This window comes from Miscanthus floridulus, chromosome 1 (assembly GCF_019320115.1).
Source record: "Miscanthus floridulus cultivar M001 chromosome 1, ASM1932011v1, whole genome shotgun sequence".
Classification (NCBI taxonomy): domain Eukaryota; kingdom Viridiplantae; phylum Streptophyta; class Magnoliopsida; order Poales; family Poaceae; genus Miscanthus; species Miscanthus floridulus.
The window spans coordinates 104,922,316-104,942,718 of record NC_089580.1 but is presented as its reverse complement, the minus strand read 5'-3'; the positions used below and the strand labels follow the sequence as shown (position 1 = coordinate 104,942,718).

Sequence of the window (20,403 nt, the reverse complement as noted above, 5' to 3'; positions counted from 1 at the left end):
CAGCTGCCACGTCGTCCTCGGATTCAGCAGACACGTCGTCACTGTTTTGGTCATAACTTCCTCATACGACATCGAAACGGGCCGTTCTTGGATGCGTTGGAAAGGGGACGACGATGCCGTCGTTTTGGATCTGGTCCCAGCTCCAGAAGGTCCGTGGATCATTCTGTGTGACCACGGCAAGGTGCTGTGTCACCTATTTGGGCCAACTTGGCCATGTATCGTGTCGGGCCTTAAGCCCAAGTTGTGGGCGCCCAACCCCTGGCCGTCCCCAACCCTAGGTCGAGTCTTAGACTATAAACACAGCCGCCGCCGCTGCTATACAATTGGGTTTTGTTTAGAGTTTAGTTTTCCCTCGAGAAACTGAATCGTTCATTGTAACTGTGGTGACAAATCCTTTTACAGTGATCCAGGGCCCCTGTTCTTGATCTCCTCCACTGTGTCGATTAGTCCTTTGGAACCGAGTTTTTGAACCCTCTATTGATATTCGCGTCATTCATATTTGCAATTTCAGATTGCGTGTTTTACCTTCTTGCTTGTGCTCTTCGATTCGCTTGTAGGAAAAGCCTTCTTGGCGAGGTCAATCAAGTTGTGCTTGGTTGATAACCAACGGAGCGGTGGTGTAACGGTTGCAGGGTTCGAATCGTGTTTGATTTGAAGCCGGATCGCCAACGTCGAGATCTCCACAAATCGAACTTACCGGCTACCTCTCGGAAGATCGGGCCTGTACTCATCATTTATTCCCCCTGTTGCAGATGATAGGTGGATGCTAGAGCTGACCCTTGTGTGTGGATACCTTTTGATGGGCTCAGCGAGGATTCCTTTACGCTACGATCATAGTTGTTATTTATAAACTCTCACCAAATGCTTTTATAAATGAAAGTATCATAATCTGTTGTCGTAGTTTATATATCAATACTTCATCATGTCATGATTAGATATTGATTTCCACTATAATTTTGATCACATGTTTATATTCCGCTATTCAATTAAATTGTTCATAACTCTGATAATATGATTTTATTCCCCTATTATATTAATAAATATTATACTCTAATATTGTATTAAAAGTGATGTAAGCAATAGTTTAGAATGGTGTAAGCTTTATTCTCTCATTGGTGATCTTGATGGTAAAAATGTGGATTTTCGGGTTCTCCCCTAGGGTGTGCCCGATGGAACCGAGTAATTTAGGGTTCTTCTTTGGGTGCTTAGGGTATAATGGAAGACAAGCACTCCTGGGAGACATTAGATTAGACGGTTCTGCCATATGGCCCGTCTTCCCACAACGCCAACAGGCGTTGGGGTCGACATGCTTCTTCTTCTCTAAAGAAGCCTTGTCGTGGCGCTTGCCATCGCCATCGTAGCTGGAGAAGGCTATCCCAGAGTTCCTTCGAGCAGCCCACTACTCCTCTATCAGCAGCAGTTTGCCACTGTCCTTCGTTGCTGCCGTCTGTTCTTGGCGCTCCTCCATCGCCCGTAGATGGCCTGCCACATCATCAATGGTGAGGGTGGATAAGTCCAGCATCGTCTCTATGGAGAGAGCGATCTGGATGTACTTTGCTGGCACAGAGTGGAGGTACTTGGAGACCACCTCCTCTTCGTCGATGGTGACACCATGGCTCTTCAACTTGCTGATGAGTGTCTATAGGCAGAGGGAGAAGTCCTTCACCGATTCACCATCCTTGAACTTGAGGCTGGCGTACTCCTGCTTCAGAAGCTGGGCCGTCGTCTTCTTTGCACGGTCGGAACCGATGCGCATCGCCGTAATAGCCTCCTATGCCTCCTTAGCAGAGCTCTTCGTCCCCAACGGCTCCCTATACTCCGCCGGTACAGCAGCGAGGATAGCATTCAACGCTGACATGTCATCTTCTTCATTGTTGGTGCCTTTGTCAACAACATTCTAGAGCCGTTGGGCCCTGAGATTGACTTTTATGGTCACCGACCACTCTCCATAGTTGGTGCGAGTCAGCTTCGGCCAACTGGTGCCGCTGACCTCCCGCACTATGCGAACAACGACCTCCTGTCATGGTTGGGTAGCCACAACAGTGCCATTGCTGTCGCCCATCTCCGAACCGTGCGTTATCGCTAGCGGTTAGTCCGACGACGGCGTTTGTACGGCTTCGATACCACTTATTAGCCCCTTGATCTCCGGTACGAAGATATCCTACCACTCGCTAGTGTTGCCGAGCACTCACTAGCGATGTCGACCACGAACTATCGTTGTCGACCACACACTATGGCTAGAGGTAGTAGAAGAAAGGCAGAACAGAGCATACACACAGCAGAGACACCAACGTTGACCGGAGCTCTGTATAGGAGATGACAAATCTGAACTCTCTCTTTACTATAGTTTGCACTCTATCCATATAGTTTTAGTAAAGCTGCCATGCTGCTACAGTTACTAGATGTGACAGCAGGGCTGACTTTGGCATCTGTCCCTGCTGTGGCTAAAGTGCAACAAGTGAGCCGTTTGGTGCCTGTCCCTGTAAATGCTACAGTGCAACAATAGGAAGCTCTTTTCGACGTCGCCTTCACCTGCTGCACGTTCACACAGGAGAACAGACTCCACGGGAACAGACTAGCGTAGAGGAGTCCGATCCCATGATGACAGAGATCTGAACGGAGACACCTTAGGGCAGCAAGCCTTCAGACCAGGACGCAAAAGAAAAAACACTGGGGACACTGCGAGGATAACTGACAATTGAACATGACAAGCTGACAAGGTCCAGAACGCGCTAAGGCACAGACACTGCACGGCTGGACCAACAAACTAGGAACAGACTAACGTTACATAGGAGAGGGCGACACGGCGTCCACAACTGCCGTAGTTGAGCAGCCGAGGCCAGCAGCACAGGTCAGCTTGCGAAGGTAAGGGATCGCAATTGGCAACTTGTTCCTGGATAGGATCCCCCGGCGTTTGACATGCAGCTGCAAGCCGGGCAGCAGGCTGAGAGGGCGTTCTCGAGAGCCTTCTACTTCACAGCTTTATCTGTCATATCAACGTGCTTTCCTTATCGTTAGCTGCAAGGCAAGAACTGTGCCTCCTGATGACAACCGGCGTTGAGGCACGCACGGTGCCCGGTGCCAGCGTGGCCGCGCACCCTCGGCCTTGGAGCTGGTGCCACGACAGCCAGAGGAGAGGGAGGTGCGGTCTGCTGGGCTGTGGCAAACGGTGAGGGGGTTGGGTTAGCAGAGGTGAAACTGTCCGGGGAGGCAGGTGTAGGGTCTATCGCAGGAACAGTGACAAGCCTTTCAGAACAGCTGAGCTAGGGTGGTGGCTAGCCCCAGAAGTTGGACGTTTGAAGAGGTCTGAGAGGGCGAGCAGTTGTTGTTGCTGGGCGCAGGGCGACGCAGTAAGGCTGGCGGCGGGTACTCAAGGTTCAAGTGGTGGGGCTGCGGAGGCTGCTGATTGCCACAGTTGAAGGGCCCATATGGGCCAAGGAGAGAGCTGGGAGGGGTTGACGGCGGGCGGGTGGACAGGTTAGCAGTGCGCGGAGAGTAGAGCACGGTGTGGCCGGTGCGGCGCATGGCGGGTAGGGGGGCAGCGGGTTCGCGGTGATAGAAGGCAGCGAGGGCACGGGCGAGCGACACCTTGCATTCTGGGAGTTGCGGCAGCAGATGGGATCCCGACACTCGCTGACCTTGTGGTCAGTCGCAAGGCAGCGGAAGCACCAGTTGGTGTAGGTGAGAGGCTTTGGGGGCTTGGCAGGCGAGGGTTTTGGGACAGCTAGGGATAGAATGGCCTGAAGGTTGGGGTTGGATGGCACGTTTCATAAACCTGGGGTCCCCAATGGACCCGCTTTCCTACAAAACTTGGCCCAACAGGCAGCGCAATGACAGCACACGCCTTGGCAGGCCTAGATACACAATAACAGGCCAAGACCCCGATCTGTTCCCTGACCGGCACCTCCGACCAGGGCCTCCCCGAATGGGCCACGTCCCGTCATAGGAAAGAGGGATACTGAGCTAAAAATGCTCCTACAGCCCATCTAGACCTATAGTTCAAAGGTTGGCCCACCGATGGATTCGACAACCACTCCAGACACCTCTAGAGTGAGGGATAGAAAGGGCCGACCTCTGGGTCGAGGGCGCCGCCTCACTCGACCTCTGGGTCACGGGCTCCGCCTCGTCCGACCTCTGGGTCACGGGGTCCACCTCGTCCGACCTCCTTTCTCCAATTGAGGATACGCTGGACCTCTGCTCGCTGCTCTTTCCCGACCGACACGGCCGGGGTCAACTGGGAGCAACTGACCTGGGACGCCTGCTCAGAGTGGGCCCAGGGCGTAGGCGAAGCAGATAAGATAATCGCTCAAGTCAACCGCAATACCGAGGACCGTACCTTGCCAAACCCAGCGCACCTGCAGGACGGTGCCACCAGGCCATGATAGACGGACACTCTACAACCTTCCAGACGTGTCAGAACATAAACAGTATTGTGGACGCCGTCGTTTGCCGTACCAGGCGAACACGGTAGAGCCTGCCAGACGCGTCTGGGCATAAACAATATTGTGGGCGCTGATAGCCATCTCGTACCCAACAGCGTGGGTAACAAGACTAGGTAGCACACGTACACACTCTCTTCCTTTCTCTCTGACTTGTAAGGCCATCCCCTTCACCTATAAAAGGGGATGTGCACTCTCCCAATAGGAGGACGCTAGATGACTCGAGGACTCGACGACCTAAGGACTCGAATAGCTCAATAGCTCTACAACTCGACAGTAACACAAAGCATACGCTCAAATACTTAGCGCACGTTAGAGAGTCCGTCACTCTCGGCCACTCGGTTCAGAGTCCGACCGGGCCTCTAACACCCCCTTCTCATTCCTACCCATTTGTAACCCCACAGTAAACTTCGAGCACCTGGGCTCAGGAATAAAGTCACCGACCGACTGAAACTGGACGTAGAGCACGTTGCCTGAACCAGTATAAATCTTGTGTCATTGAGTGCTAGGCCACATCCGATCACAACGCACGGCAAAACTACAAATATTTACTTGTTGGTCAAATTTCGCACCGACAGTTGGCGCCGTCCGTGGGGAGGACACCGTGCGTTCATGGCTTTGGTCATCGGATGGCCTACCTTTCCACCATCTTCGGCATGGCGGGCACGAGCAATATGATTCGCTTCGGCTCACTGGAGTTTCCCACGCTCCCACTTGATGGGATGTGGGCTCCTCCTGTCTTTGTGCCACTCTAGACCTTCCTCTTCGAGAGTCTAGACTTTGTCGCCGACAAGCTCGGCGTACTCCGCCTCCGCGAGGAGGCGCTCATCCCGGCATCCACTAGAGGAGAAGTGCCCTCCACCGGCCCTGGGCTACTCGACGACCTTAACGTCGAGACACTCGCGCTTCGCCTCGAGCCCATGCTGGGCTCAAACCCCACGGTGAGTGATGTACATATTATTCTTTACTCACTATTTAACACCTTCCGCCGACTCTCCGGAGGGACCCCATTGTCCACACCGCGACCGTCGTGCGACTGGTTCCCCTATGGCTTTGCGTCCCCTATGGACACGTGTGCAGGGACTCTGAAGGATCTTTGCAGACTCACACCCCTTTGGACCCCTGTGCGAAGGCCCTAGCACGTGCGCAGGAGCACGGCGAGGAGTTACAACAAAGGCGGTAGAGCCAGCCACCACCTACGCTGGTGTGCTCAGCGCAGCACGCTACGCCACATGCATGTAACCCGGCAAGTGGCGCTCGAGATCATGCCCATCAGGTCTAGCGTTACATTCTAGATGGAGGGAACGACCCCCTAAGTTTGCTTGGGCTGGCTAGAACATCGCTGCTGTGGCGATGCTTCTGCGTGGCCTCCCCGAGCCCGCCGACCTATAGGAACTAGCAATCCACCGCAACCTTTGGGCACTGATGGAGACCGCCGCCGTTCAGTAGGCGAAGTGCTCCTCGTCATGACACCGGCTCGCAGCCTCTTGCCCAACCGAGGGACTGGGGCCGCACCAGTTGAATCATTCCATCCACTCACTACAGCAGTTGTCGGGCATGGAGCAGGAAGCCATGGCTGCACCACAGCCCATCTCGGTGCCCGCTCCGCACCAACCACCTATGCGTGAATAGCTCAGGCCAAACCATGACGCTCATAGCATCATCAACTATCGACGCCACGCCTGGCACGATGATAACGCCCATCGAATGGCTTTGCATCCCCCATGGACATGCACCCTAGGCATGGTGGCCGGCCAAACGACTAGAGCCCTAGCCCAGATGGCCCGGGGCCACGGGCCTTTGGTTGTCGCATCTAGAAAGCGCCATTCCCATAGCGCTTCCGACCGCCCACCAACATTGCCAGATACACCGGGGAGATGAACCCCAGTATATGGCTCAAAGACTTTCGGCTCGCCTGCTTACCTCCCCATCTGCATGGGAGAGCATGTTCCAGCATGGCTCGAATTCCTTCCCCCCGACAGCATCCGTGACTGGGCGGATCTCAAGAGGGACTTTATTAGAAATTTCTAGGGGACGTATGTTTGTCCTAGGAATTCCTAGGACCTTAAGAGCTACCAGTAGGAGCCCAATGAGTCCCTGCAGGATTACATCCATAGGTTCTCAAAGTAGTGCAACTCCCTTCCTGATGTCATTGACACGGACGTCATCAGCGTGTTCCTCTCCACCCGCAACCTGCTCGACATCGCCACGAACCATGCCTCTAGTGAGGAGGCAGTTGGGGCGGTCTTCAGTGGCGGTTGGGACAGAGGCAAGGCCAAATGCGAGGACCAAGGCGAGTGCCCCTCCACACAAAGGGGCAAAAAAGAACAAGAAGGATCGGCGCCGACCGGCCAACCCAGCTTTGGTCGCTGTGGCTGATCGAGTGGGCCAGCAGCCCCAGTAGGGCTAGACCGACCACTTCGACAAGCTCATGGAAAGTCCATGCACCAACCATGCCTATCCCGTTAAACACCTCTACAAGGACTGCGAGCTCCTCAAGCGCTTCCTACGACAAGCCACCAAGCCAAAGGAAGGGAAAGGCAAGGAGGAGGCAGCCAAGAAAGGGGGTGTAGTGGGCAAGGATGATGACGGCTTCCCCAACCCCGAGGAATGCCTCATGATCTTTGAGGGATCCGATGCTATCCACTCTAAGCGCCAGCACAAGGTATGCTACAGAGAGGCAAGCGCTGCCGAGTCGGCCATCCCCTCTTTCCTTAGCTGGTCGAACTGCCCGTACACTTTTGATCGGAGAGATCATCCTTCCCACGTCGCCCGATCGGGTCACTACCCGCTCGTCGTTGACCCCATCATCTACAAGAAGCGCCTCACCAAGGTGCTGATGGACGGAGGCAGTGGCCTCAACATTCTCTACGTTGACACCTTCAACGCCATGCGCATCCCTTGGTTGGAGCACCGCTCAGTAAGCTTTCCGTTCCATGGCATGATCCTAGGGGTGCAGGCGTATCCACTCGGGCAGATCAACTTGCCCATCACATTTGGTGACCGCGCCAACTTCTGCTTGGAGGTCCTATCCTTCGAGGTATTGGACTTTCTGGGGTCCTACCATGCCATTTGGGGGTGGCATTGCTACACCAAGTTCATGGCAATCCCCAACTATGCCTACCTCAAGCTAAAGATGCTAGGGCTGAATGGCATCATCACCATAGGTAGCACCTTCTCGCACGCCTACACGTGCAAACCATGAGCATTACGAGCTCGCCACTACCCTCATCAACTCCGCCGAGCTCCCAGAGCTTGGGAATTTGGTGACTCCAGTAGTCCCCGACTACAACAGGTTGACCTCTCGAGTGCCTTCCATCTGACTGAGGAAACCAAGGCGGTGGAGATTGACCCCACCGACCAAATAGGAAAGTGAGTTCACCGACTTCCTACGCGCAAATCGTGACATCTTCACGTGGAAGCCTTGTGACATGTCGGGCATACCGAGGGAGGTCACCAAGCATGCACTATGCGTTGGCCTAGGCTCAAAGCCCACCAAGCAACGCCTCTATTGCTTTGACAACGAAAGGTGCAGGGCCATAGGCGAGGAGATTGCCAAACTTTTGGCAGTCGGATTTATCAAAGAGGTATACCACTCCGACTGGCTAGCTCATCCTGTTCTTGTGAAAAAGAAGAATGGGAAGTGGAGAATGTGTGTTGACTATACTGGCCTCAACAAGGCATGCCCAAAGGATCACTTCCCTTTACCATGCATAGATCAGATAGTTGACTCCACCTCAGGGTGCGAAATCCTCTCCTTCCTAGATGCCTACCCAGGCTACCACCAAATCACGATGAAAGAGTCCAACCAGGTCACGACTTCATTCATCACCCGGTATGGTTTGTACTGTTACGTAACCATGCCTTTTAGTCTGAAGAATGCTGGTGCCACCTATCAACAGTGCATGTAGCGATGCTTTGCCAACCAAATTGATCTGCCCAACCAACCTGGTCAGGTCGAGCGGCTAAAACCAACAATCGCCGTCTATGTAGATGACATAGTGGTAAAAACGGCTCAAGCTAGTGACCTGATCGCAAACTTGGCCACAACATTGGTGAACCTTCGAAGGTTCAGTGTCAAATTGAATCCCAAAAAATATGTTTTTGGGGTCCTGAAGGGGAAGCTGCTTGGATACATCATGTCCGAATGCGACATCGAAGCCATCCCCAAAAAAATCTCTACCATCTCCAACATGGGCCCAATACGTAACGTCAAGGGCGTACAGAGGCTCACTGGCTGTTTGGCCACCCTGAGCCAGTTCATCTCCCAACTAGGCAAATGAGGGATGCCTCTCTATAAACTTCTCAAGAAGACAGACGCATTCGTTTGTACACGGGAGGCACAATAGGCTTTGGAAATCCTCAAAGCATCACTAACGTCGGCACCAATCCTTGTCACTTCTAAACGGGGAGAATCCCTCCTCTATGTCGTGGCAAGCAACCACGTTGTGAGTGCCACCCTCGTCGTCGAGAGGGAGGTGTTAGGACACCCCCCCCAAAGGTCCAACGACCAGTGTACTTCATCGGTGAGGTACTCACTGATGCCAAAGTTCACTACCCCCAGGTTTAGAAGCTTCTATACACCATGCTGATGGTGACCCGAAAGCTCCTACACTACTTCACCAACCATGAGGTCATGGTTGTCACCTCATACCCACTCAGGGAGGTCATCCATAACCGCGATGCCGCCAGCTGAATCTCCAAGTGGGCTCTCAAGCTCAGGGCCATGACATCAGGTATGTCCCCCATACTGCTATTAAGTCTCAAGCTCTTGCTAACTTCATCACCAAATGGACAGAAGTCTAGCTCCTGACCCTGGACGTTACCTATGAATACTGGACAATGTACTTTGATGGGTCAGTCATGGCACCTGGTTCAGGGCTGGAGTGGTTCTGATCTCCCTAGATGGGAGTAGGCTCCGCTACATGATCTATCTCCATTTTTTTAGCCTTGAACAATGCCACAGAGTATGAGGCCCTCATTAATGGACTACGCATCACCATCAAGCTTGGTGCCAAGCGGGTGTATGTCCACGGTGACTCAGAGTTTGTCGTCGACCAAGTCATGAAGGAGTCCTCCTGCAAGAGCCCTCTCATGGTGGTGTACTACCAAGAGGTTCGCAAGCTCGATGACAAGTTCCAAGAGATCGAACTGTATCATGTCCCTCAAAAGGACAACGATGCCGCTGACTTCCTCATAAAATTAGCGGCCAGACAGGAACCGCTTGCCGATGGGGTCTTTGTAAACGACCTCCATGAGCCATCTGCCCACATCCGAGGGGATCTGACCCAGATGCGCTTCAACACCAATCTGACACTCGGGGGCTCCGACCTCCTGACGTGCCCTGACCCCGACTGAGTGCTCAGGGGCTCTGACCTTGGTGCCTCCATGGCAATGTCGCCCGGCGACATCGCCGTGATGGCACTCGATCCGATCGACTAGAGAGCACCACTGCTCGTTCTCCCACTAAAAAGGACTAAAGCACAATGAATTGCTCAACATGCCAAGACGTTCATCACCATTAGTAATGAACTTTACAAGTGAAGTCCGTCGGGAGTGCTCATAAAGTGCATCCTGACCGACCAAGGGAAATAGCTTCTCCTTGAAGTAAATGTCGGAATCTATGGACATCACGTGGCCCTAAGGTTGCTAGTCGGGAAAGCCTTTCGCCAAGGATTCTACTAGCCCACTGCGCTGCGAGATGCAGAGGAGGTGGTCCACAGGTGTGAAGGATGCCAATTCTACGCTCGGTAGACTCCTCTGCTGGTGCTAGAACTTTAGACCATCCCCATCACCGGGCCATTCGTAGTCTAGGGCCTCGACATGGTCAGACCCCTCAAAAAGGCCCTGGGTGGGTTCACTCACCTACTCGTGGTGGTAGACAAGTTCACCAAGTGGATAGAGGTGAAGCCCATCACCAATATCTACTCGAAAGAGGCGGTCAAGTTCTTCCTCGACATCATCTATCAGTTTGGTGTCCCTAACTATATCATCACCGACCATGGAACAAACTTCACCAGGAAGGAGTTCCTAGACTTCTGTTATGGATACGGCATTAGGATCGATTGGACCTTGGTTGGACACCCATGTACTAATGGTCAGGTTGAGCGGGCCAATGGCATGGTCCTCCAAGGACTCAAGCCCTGCATCTTCGACCGACTGAAAAAGTATGTTGGGCGATGGGTTGCAGAGGTCCCAACAATCCTTTGGAGCCTAAGAATGACCCCAAACTAGTCCATAGGTTCACCCCTTTCTTCCACGCATATGGAGCCAAAGCAGTATTGCCCTCTGACCTCGATCACGGTGCCCCAAGAGTAAAGGCCTTTGACTGAGACCGAGCCGAAGAGGCTCAGTAGGATGCGGTCGACCTGCTTGAGGAGGCTCATGAGATGACCATCATCCACTCCGCTCGTTACCATCAAACTCTCCGCAGGTACCATGAAAGAAAAATCAAGGGGAGGATCCTCGAGGTCAGTGATCTCGTACTCTAGAGGACCCAGTCAACCAAGGAGAAACATAAGCTCTCTCCACCATGGGGAAGACCCTACACAGTGAATGAGGTGATCTAACCATGTGCCTACTGACTGAAGGACGACAATGGCAATGTTCTCACCAACACATGGAACATCAAACAGTTACGTTGTTTCTTTCCCTAAAGCTCAGTCTTACCATTTATTTCCATCTAGTGCTTGCTCCTACAGCACCCTAGCTCGAGTACTGTTGGCCTAGGTTGCTCGAGGGCTCTAGGGGGGTGCGATACCACCCCTTTTTACTATCATATAGTAACACTTTTCACCCTAACAAAATGGCGTTGCCCAAACAAAAGGGCATTGTGTTCCTTTGATTACCCTACGTAACTTTCGCTTTTAGCCTCCCGATCGATCACACCCCGCCCCGACCTATGGTTAAAAGCAGCTGAGCCTTGCGGGCCACACCTAAGTTCTTAAGGTTGCAACCTATGGGTCAACAGGTAGGTGCGAAAAAAGGACAAAAACAAAGCTACGCAAGGATAAAACAAGGGCGGATGGGACAAGCTTCCCCTCACAAGTGATTTCATCACAAAAACGAACTTAAAATATTTATGAATGATAACTGTTCACACGGGGGCTCCCCCATGAATTCATCTTTTACATAAACTGACTATTTCTACTCTAACTATATTATGGCCCCTCGGCAGCATCGGCTAATGGTGCGGTTGGCGAGGATGAAGGCAGCTCGGTTGTAGTCGGGACGACGACGCTCAGCTCGATTGCGGTTAGGATGATGCTCGCCTCCGACCCAGCCTCTGCTGCCTCCATAGGTTGGACGACATCTTCCCAGTGCACGTCTATGGCCACAGTCGAATAGCGATCCTCCATCACCCACTGCGCGGTGACCTACTCAACAACCATCTATGCATGAGGCACCAAACTTTCCCCCAGCGCATGGATCTCGTCTACGCTCCACCCATTGGCATATCCTCTGTAGATCGTAGTGAAATCTAGATCGGGGTAGTGGGTCGCCATTGAGGTCAGCACCCCCGACGTCCCGTAGAACAAGCTATCAGAGATGAGCGCTCAAACTTCATTCAGGACCTCCACTAGTTGGACGGCGGGTGTACTAGTGCTTGGTCCCGATCCGAACACCTTGGAAACCACCACCTACGTGATGTTGCGAATCTGGTTGAGCTCTCCCTAGAGAGCATGTTGCTCCTCAAGGGACTGGGCTAGCGCCTTCACGCCCCGACCGATCGCTACTTTGACCGTCTCCAACTCTTGCTCCAGAGAGCCGATCTTTCCACCCAGTTCTGGAAATGGACGACAAATTTAGGAGCAAGGAAAAGAAAAATTCAAGGCATCAACCGAGGGTAGAATAGGTACGTACTGAGCCAGGCACTTTCGAGAATGGAGAGGCCTTCCTCTTGCCAGGTCACCCTCTTGAGTAGCCAAGTGTTCGACTCCTCTACCCCAAGCATCTGCCTTTGGAGCATGATGACCTCCCGCTCGGTGTCCGACTGGGCCTTCCGCTCTGCTTCTAGAGCCTCTAGGGACTTCTCGAGTGCCATCTCGGTCTCCACCAAGTGGGCCTTCGCCATGTCGAGTTTCTGCTCGGCAACAGCTGCCCACTCGACTGCACGCATCTTCGCTGCCTGTGCTCCCATTGCCTCGGCTGCCTGGTCTTGGGACTCATGGCGGGTGGACTCCAGCTGGTGCCTGAGCTCGTCGACCTGCTGCAACACCACTGCTTCTTGCTAGATCCGACCATGCCCCTCTAGGAGAAACTAGGACTTGTGGATCGACATCATCTCTAGGTCCTACGGGACAAGAAGCAGGCATGCTGAGACAACTGTTTAAATGCCAAGGAATCAAAAACAATACCAGGAACATAGAAAACTTACCTCTGCAATGTGTGGTAGGTCCACGTTCATGGCCTGATGGATGAGCTCAACCCTCTCCAAGGCCTCCTTGAGCCTCGTCTTGGTAAGGGCGAGATCGAACTCCATCGACAGCCCTCTCTCCCTGAGCAGGTGCCAAAGCTTCACCTCCTCCTCATCGTGAAGGATGAACCAAGCCTTTCCTAGCTCATCGGGGCAAGGCCACACCAGCTCGTGGGTCACCCCCAACATGCTAGAAGATCCAGCCATCATAGTATCAAGCGACGACTATATCATCACCAACTCCTAGGACGGTGGCATGGCTGGCGGCTCCACCCCAGTATCCTCCTCACCATCAAAGGGGATGTCCGCCACCAGGACTCCATGGCTTGTCAGTGGTTGCTCAACCTCCATCCTAGCCATGGCTCCTCCGGACCCCTCCAGCTCTGACTAGGTGCGTGAACCATGCGCTCCTCTGCTGGGCAAGATGGGGAGCCCACCTACCCTCCTCTCCTCATCCACAACCATCAAGGGTGGGACCTGGCCTCCATTGTCACCACAGGGATCACCGCCATCACCACCTCTACCACTACCGCCATGCTCATGACTGGTCGAGAAGATGCAACCCCCATTAAGGAAGGTCGCACCACCACCAACCTACTTCCCCCGCCGCTCGTCGTAACCCACTATAGGCTGGGTCTCCACTCTTCTTGCATGGGAGGTAGGGAAATCCCGAGTCCAACCAAGCCCTAGTCACTGTCAAACAAGCGTAGGTTAGTCACACTCAAAAACTCAACTATGAGGACAAAAGGAAGCATGAATACATACCTAGACGAAAGTAGTAGAACCCTGAAGCCCTGACTGGCTGACGATGAGCCAACCGGACAAGGATCACTCAGGGGTCATGCCTCCCCAGCATCAACCAAGGGAGGAGGCGACCTAGCCGGTCCCTGATCGGCTTGCGAATGGCCATGACCGCTTGCTCATGGCAAAACCACTAGAGCAACTGGCGGGGCATCTCCCTGTTGGGGGCCGCACACATGTGTTGACCCTAGAGACATAGGGGAATGATCACGTCCCCCCGACCAACCGGCGTGCTCCGCCACACTCGGAGTAGGGGGCCGCGAAGCCGACGATGCCTCCGAAGGGCGCGACGACCATGCCCGCTTTGCCTCTCGTTCGAGGGCGGCGTCTTCACTTGCGGCATGCTTCCTCAACTTAGGAACGTTGCCGTGCACCTCCGTATCACGCCCATCGTGGATGGGTGTAGCAGCAGGCTTATGGCACTCCACCAAGGTCACAGCAATGCCCCTATCTTCCTTGTCCTCTGAGGAACTCGGGTCATCACCCATCTCCGTGGGCTCCTCCGACTGGAGCTCCGCCTCCACGTCGCTCTAGCTCTCTCCACCTTAGACCAACCGATTGATCTCCTTCTCCTTATCAAACCTCCTCCAGGCCTTCTCGGCTTTCTTCTTCTTCTTGGCAAGCGTGACCTCCCTCTAGGCTGCTTGCCGAACCACACCTTCTGGCCCTCTCGGAAGACGCGGTCAGGATTTATAGCCTGTGAGTCCCTTCGAAATGGGCAACTCAAAATCGATCCAAACATCAAAATAAGAAGGAAAAGGTCATGGGAAAAAGCATACCAAATTGGACTGTTTTGCTGCATGGAAGGGTCTGGGCGTCCCTTTGAGGGAGTCTTCATCCCTCAACTACAGCACCTGATCGAGATGACTCCAGACTTCATCCTTTGACAACTCCTCCGGTGACGCACGGTTGGGATCCATCGGGCTAGAGTATTCCCACATCGGCCGTGTTCTCTCCACCAACAAGGCAACCCAATGGCGGAAGAAGGTATGGAAGACCCACAACCCATCGAGGCCATGTCGCACAAGCCTCTGAAAATCCATCTCAATAATCTCTAGCTTGTTCTGCCAATGGGCGGGATGCCATGACCAGCTTTCCCTCCTCTCTGGCCTCTCCCTAGTGAACGTCAGGAATGGTGCCTCCGCTAGGTTCCTAATGTAGAACCACTCACTATGCCACCTCCGGTTGGAGTCATAGGGGGAGTATGCGGGTAGGGGACCAACGGCTTTGGCCTCTTCTGTAGGGCAAACCCCCCAACCGATGTGATTCTGGGTGGCTTCCCCTCAGACAAGGCTCGCCCGCTGAAAATCTGCCGGAAGATGTCCATGTGTGGCTCCATCTCGAGGAAGGCCTCACAGATGGTGACAAAGCTGGTGATGTGCAGTACCCCAGTCGGGTTGAGGTGCTGGAAATCTAGGCCCCACTCAGTGAGGAGCCCGCACAGGAACCAATGCGCTGGATACCTAAGCCCGTGCTCATGGAAGGCAAGGCAGGAGATGACCTCATCAGCCCGGGGTTGCGGAACAACCTCCCTCGGTGCAGGAGCCCTCCAATGCACCACCTCCTTCGATGGGAGCAGCCCCTTCTCGGTGAAGGCGGCCAGCACCTCCTCATCCACACTAGAAGGCGTCTAGTTCGACATCGCACCTCGGATTTACGAACGAATCTATGAGTTTTTCCTCTCCCTCACCCTACCCTCCTTTCTCCTAGAAACCGCCACAGCACACGAATAGGCTTAGCGAAAAGAAGGAAGGAGAAATGGCAGCGGTTGAAGAAAGGCGAAAGAACGAGAGGAAAACCCTCTCCTTTCCCCCTATTTTAATGTGGAAAGGCGTGCGGTGGGATGTGGCCCTGGCCGATGGGACATGGACTGCCTCATGAAATGTCTCTTGGCTAATGGGGCATGGCCTGGGCAGGGCCCACCACTACTGCAACCTGGGCACAGGAAACTAGGCGCAACCGTAGGCAAATGACCCTCCACCTTCTCAGGCAGGGTTTGGAGGGGCCCACCGATGGAATCTCCATCGAGGAGAGGCCAACGGGTTACTTGAGTCGATCGGATGGCTTGGGCGGCTGCGGAGAGATAGGTAAGGAGCAGTGGGATGCCCCTTGCGGGTTATGCCGACCCCATCATGAATGACGGATACGGATCCCACTCGAACATATGCGATAGGAGCACCCCGGACCTGTCACTCAAGCCATCAAGGTAACTTTAACAACCCCCATTCTACTTTCCCAGTATATGAGCATTCATTCATCAATTCTTATGCATGCATTCATCCATACATTCATCCCATACATCCAAGCATTGCATATGCAATTGTTGCACCACAACGCTTCGTGTCACGGCACGAAGTGGTAGTCATCTCATTCGATATGAGCGACGACCGACTGGGGTTCGAAGGCTGGCCCGTGAAGGGCTCTAGGTCGCCTCGTGTCAAACAAAGCCAGGGGAGAAAATGTAGATGAGCCCCAGCGGCCTTCGCCCGATCTACTCAGAAGCAGATAGGGTCATCTCGACCTTCTTGTTTGATGCATACCTCGAGCCATGCCCACAGAATCTCCATCGAGGGGAGGCCAGTGGGCCACCTGAGTTGGTCTTCGGAATAGCTTGGGGATCTACCAGGAGGAGGGTTAAGGAGCAGTGGAATGCCACATGAGGGCTTTGTCGACCCCGTTACGAATGATGGACCTGGATTCCACTCAGACATGCCCGTTAGTGAGCTCACTGGGCACATCACTCGAGGCAAGCGACGTTAGCTCAACCCCTCTAGTAATGGAAACCACGGATGGGTGACACACAAAACTCGACCGACCCCTATCGAGCCTGACAAGGCTTGGGGGCTTGGGCCACCAGACCCTGACTTGGGAGTCCAGCTGACTGCATAGGTTATGGTTGGAACGGACATGGGTGAACACCCCGACCAGAAGAGACACAAGAGTTCGCAACCCCAAAAAAGAGTACCAAGATACTCAGCCTTCGACCGACTCCCTAGTCGGCTGCAGGCTCAGGGGCTACACCTACCCGGTGCGCTCGTGCGCACCCGGTGAAAAACAGATTACCAGCGAGTCTCCTCCTTAGGGGCTAGGTGCCAATATCCCTCCGGTGCGCCCCCGCGGCCTTCGCCAGTCCTCCCCATGGAGGTTGGGTGCCTATATCCACTTTGCGCACCTCCACGGCCTTTGCCAGTCCTCCAAATGAAGGTTGACTGCCTAAATCCTATTTGGTTACCCTACGCGGTACAACAAACCAAGGAGGAAAACACCGAAGTTCCAATAACAGCCCCTTCATGACTTCCTAGAAGTCCCAAAGGGGCTCAGGGGCTCCTATCGGGTTCATAAACCCGGGGTCCCTAATGGACCTGCTTTCCTACAAAACTCAGCCCAGCAGGCAGCGCAACGATAGCACACACCTGGGCCAGCCCAGATACACAATAACAGGACAAGACCCCGATCCGTTCCCTGACCGGCACCTCCGACCAGGGCCTCCCCGAACGGGCCACGTCCCATCACAGGAAAGAGGGATACGGAGCTAAAAACGCTCCTATGGCCCATCTAGGCCCAGGAGTTCGAAGGTTGGCCCACCGATGGGTTCGACAACCACTCCGAGCACCTTTTGAGTGAGGGATAGAAAGGGCCAACCTCTGGGTTGGGGGCTCTGCCTCACCCGACCTCTAGGTCATGGGCTCCGCCTTGCCCAATCTCTAGGACGTGGGCTCCACCTCGCCCGACCTCTGGGTCACGGGGTCCGCCTCGTCCGACCTCCTTTCTCCGATCGAGGATACGTCGGACCTCTGCTCGCTGCTCTTTCTCGACCGACACGACCGGGGCCACCTAGGAGCAACGGACCGAGGACGCCCACTCGGTGTGGGCCTAGGGCGCAGGCAGAGCAGATAAGATAAAGGCGCTCAAGTCAACCATAATACCAATGACCGTACCTTGCCATACCCAGCGCACCTATTGGATGGTGCCACCAGGCCATGACAAACGAACACTCTACATCCTTCCAGACGCGTCAGAGCATAAACAGTGTTGTGGGCACCATCGTTTGTCGTACCAGGCGAATACGGTAGAGCCTGCCAGACATGTCTGGGCATAAACAATATTGTGGACGCTGGCAGCCATCTCATACCGATAGCGTGGGCAACAAGACTAGGTAGCACAAGTACGCACTCTCTCCCTTTCTCTCTAACTTGTATGGCCATCCCCTTCACCTATAAGAGGGGATGCGCTCTCTCCCAATAGAAGGACGCTAGACGACTCGAGAACTCTACAACCTGAGGACTCGAATAGCTCAATAGCTCAAGCACTCGATAGCGACACAGAACATACACTCTAATACTTAGCGCACGTCAGAGCGTCCGTCACTCTCGGCCACTCGGTTCAGAGTCCGACCGGGCCTCTAACACCCCCCTTCTCATTCATACTCGTCTGTAACCCCACAACAAACTTCGAGCACCTGGGCTCAGGAATAAAGTCACCGATCAACTGAAACTGGACGTAGGGCACGTTGCCTGAACCAGTATAAATCTTGTGTCATTGACTGCTAGGCCACATCCGATCATAACGAATGGTAAAACTACAAATATTTACTTGTTGGTCAAATTTCGCACCGACACCTGGTGAACAGCTAAGCTAGGGTGGTGGCTAGCCCCAGCAGTTGGGCGTTTGAAGAGGTCTGGGAGGGCCAGCTGTTGTTGTTGCTGGGCGTAGGGCGACGCAGTAAGGCTGGCGGCGGGTACTCAAGGTTCAAGTGGTGGGGCTGCGGAGGCTGCTGATTGCCACAGTTGAAGGGCCCATATGGGCCAAGGAGAGAGCTGGGAGGGGTTGACGGTGGGCGGGCGGACATGTTAGCAGTGCGCGGAGAGTAGAGCACGGCGTGGTCGATGCGGCGCATGGCAGGTAGTGGGACAGCGGGTTCGTGGTGACGGAAGGCAACAAGGGCACGGGCGAGCGGCACCTTGCATTCTGGGCTCCGGTGACCCGAGCCTCGACAATTGCGGCAGCAGATGGGATCCCGACACTCGCTGACCTTGTGGTCAGTTGCAAGGCAGCGGAAGCACCCGTTAGTGTGGGTGAGAGGCTTTGGGGGCTTGGCAGGCGAGGTTTTTGGGACAGCTGGGGATAGAATGGCCTGAAGGTTGGGGGTTGAATGGCGCGGTGGAAGGAGCAGCATTGAAACCATCCAGCTGTGTGCGTGAATGCGGGACAGTTGGGCCGGTAGCAACAAGAAGCTCATTTGCTCCCTGCGTGGGCAGCAGCTGACTTCCAGCAGAACTGTACCAGGTGAGACTGGAGTAAACCGTTGGCCGTGAGAAGGAGCAGTTAAGGTCAACTTCTAAAGTTTAGTTCTTGTCACATCGAATGTTGGACATTATTTTAAAGTATTAAATATAAACTAATTGTATAAATTGAGACTAATTTTTTGAGACGAATCTATTAAGTCTAATTAGTCCATGATTTGACAATGTGGTGCTACAGTAAACATGTGTTCATTATGGATTAATTAGACTTAATAGATTCGTCTCGTAAATTAGTCACGACTTATGTAATTAGTTTTATTATTAGTATCCAAACATCCCATATAACACCCGATGTGATACCAGACGTGACACCTCCTGAACTTTAGTCCTGATCCTCACACCGTGTCGAGCCCAGCGCGGGCGAGTGGTTGTGTCCGTGTTCAGAGTTGGGGTACTCAGGTGGTTGGGCAATAACTGCTAAATCCTCAGCCAGAGGAATGGACGCTGGAAGCGCTCCTCCACCGCCATTGACGAGTGCAGGAGCAACACCGTCAACCCCAAGAAAAGGCGACCCTGAAGGACTAGCAAGTTTGCAATATTCTGACACGACACTCGGACATGAAAAATGCACTCGGAGACGCGACGGACAGACAGGCGACCCGGAGGAGCAACCAGGCAGTAGTGCACGGCGTTGTGGACGAAGAAAAGATTGAACTTGCGATCTGAAGGTGGGTGTTAACCAGATGTAGGCGGGGGGCGAGGAAGAGATGGAACCTGGGATGATGGTGTTGTAGAAGTTGCGGAGGAGATGTTCCTGCAGTTGTACTCCGGGCTTGGCCTCCTTGGACTTGACGCGCCCATGAGCTTGCTCCCGTCGCGGCAGAGTAGTGCAGTTTGGGGCCGCTAGCAGAGTTCTGGGATTTTGTGGCGTGGGGCCGATACCGGTTGCAGGTGCGGTGGTGGTGGCGGGCATGGTGTTGGTGTTGGTGTTGGTGGTGGCTGTTGGATGGGTGGTCTGGGCGGGAGGAGGCTCCGGTGGCAGCGGTGCGGTGCGCCAGCCGTCGGAGCGGAGGAAGGGGGTGCCATCTCTCTCCTCTAATTATTGATGGTGATATGTTTTTTATGATAAATCAAGATTGCTATATCATGGTAAGATATGTAAATTGTTTGCACATGATTAGAGGCTTTTTTATATATTTTTTTCGTTTGAGATGGTGGAGACGTGGAGTAGGAGATGGACAATCTCCTTTCTGTGTGCTTATGTTTTGGTAAATTTGTTTGCAAACGGTACAAGGAATTTGTAATATTTTTTCTTTGCGGAGGTCGAGCATGAATCTTTTTTCATGTGCTGATATTTTTGAATAACCATTGAACATGTGAAGTTAAAGCATTTCTTGGTATTATTGTCGTGCTATGGGCTATGGCCAGTTGATGGCAACTTGGCAAGCATTGGGTAGGACTTCTTATGCGTGGGTAAAGTGGAAGCGTGACCTTAAAAACATGG

At 53.6% G+C, this 20,403-nt stretch overlaps 1 protein-coding gene across 1 annotated transcript; it reads right to left on the bottom strand.

Moving 5' to 3' along the window:
• Positions 1-12,112: 12,112 nt before the first annotated feature.
• On the bottom strand, positions 12,113-13,062 carry LOC136460956 (uncharacterized). The gene is made up of 3 exons (XM_066460467.1): positions 12,817-13,062; positions 12,315-12,669; positions 12,113-12,225 (listed from the first exon to the last, which is right to left on the bottom strand). The coding sequence occupies exons 1-3, from the start codon at positions 13,060-13,062 to the stop codon at positions 12,113-12,115; spliced, it is 714 nt and encodes a 237-aa protein (XP_066316564.1).
• Between the last annotated feature and the right edge of the window lie 7,341 nt (positions 13,063-20,403).

Bases quoted from the DNA above. Each gene is read 5' to 3' on its own strand.
- LOC136460956 (XM_066460467.1), bottom strand. From the start codon at position 13,062: ATGGCTGGATCTTCTAGCATGTTGGGGGTGACCCACGAGCTGGTGTGG. The intron at 12,670-12,816 runs GTAAGTTTTCTA...GGTCGGATCTAG, and splicing joins ACCTACCACACATTGCAGAG to CAAGAAGCAGTGGTGTTGCA. The intron at 12,226-12,314 runs GTGCCTGGCTCA...GTCCATTTCCAG, and splicing joins AGGCCTCTCCATTCTCGAAA to AACTGGGTGGAAAGATCGGC.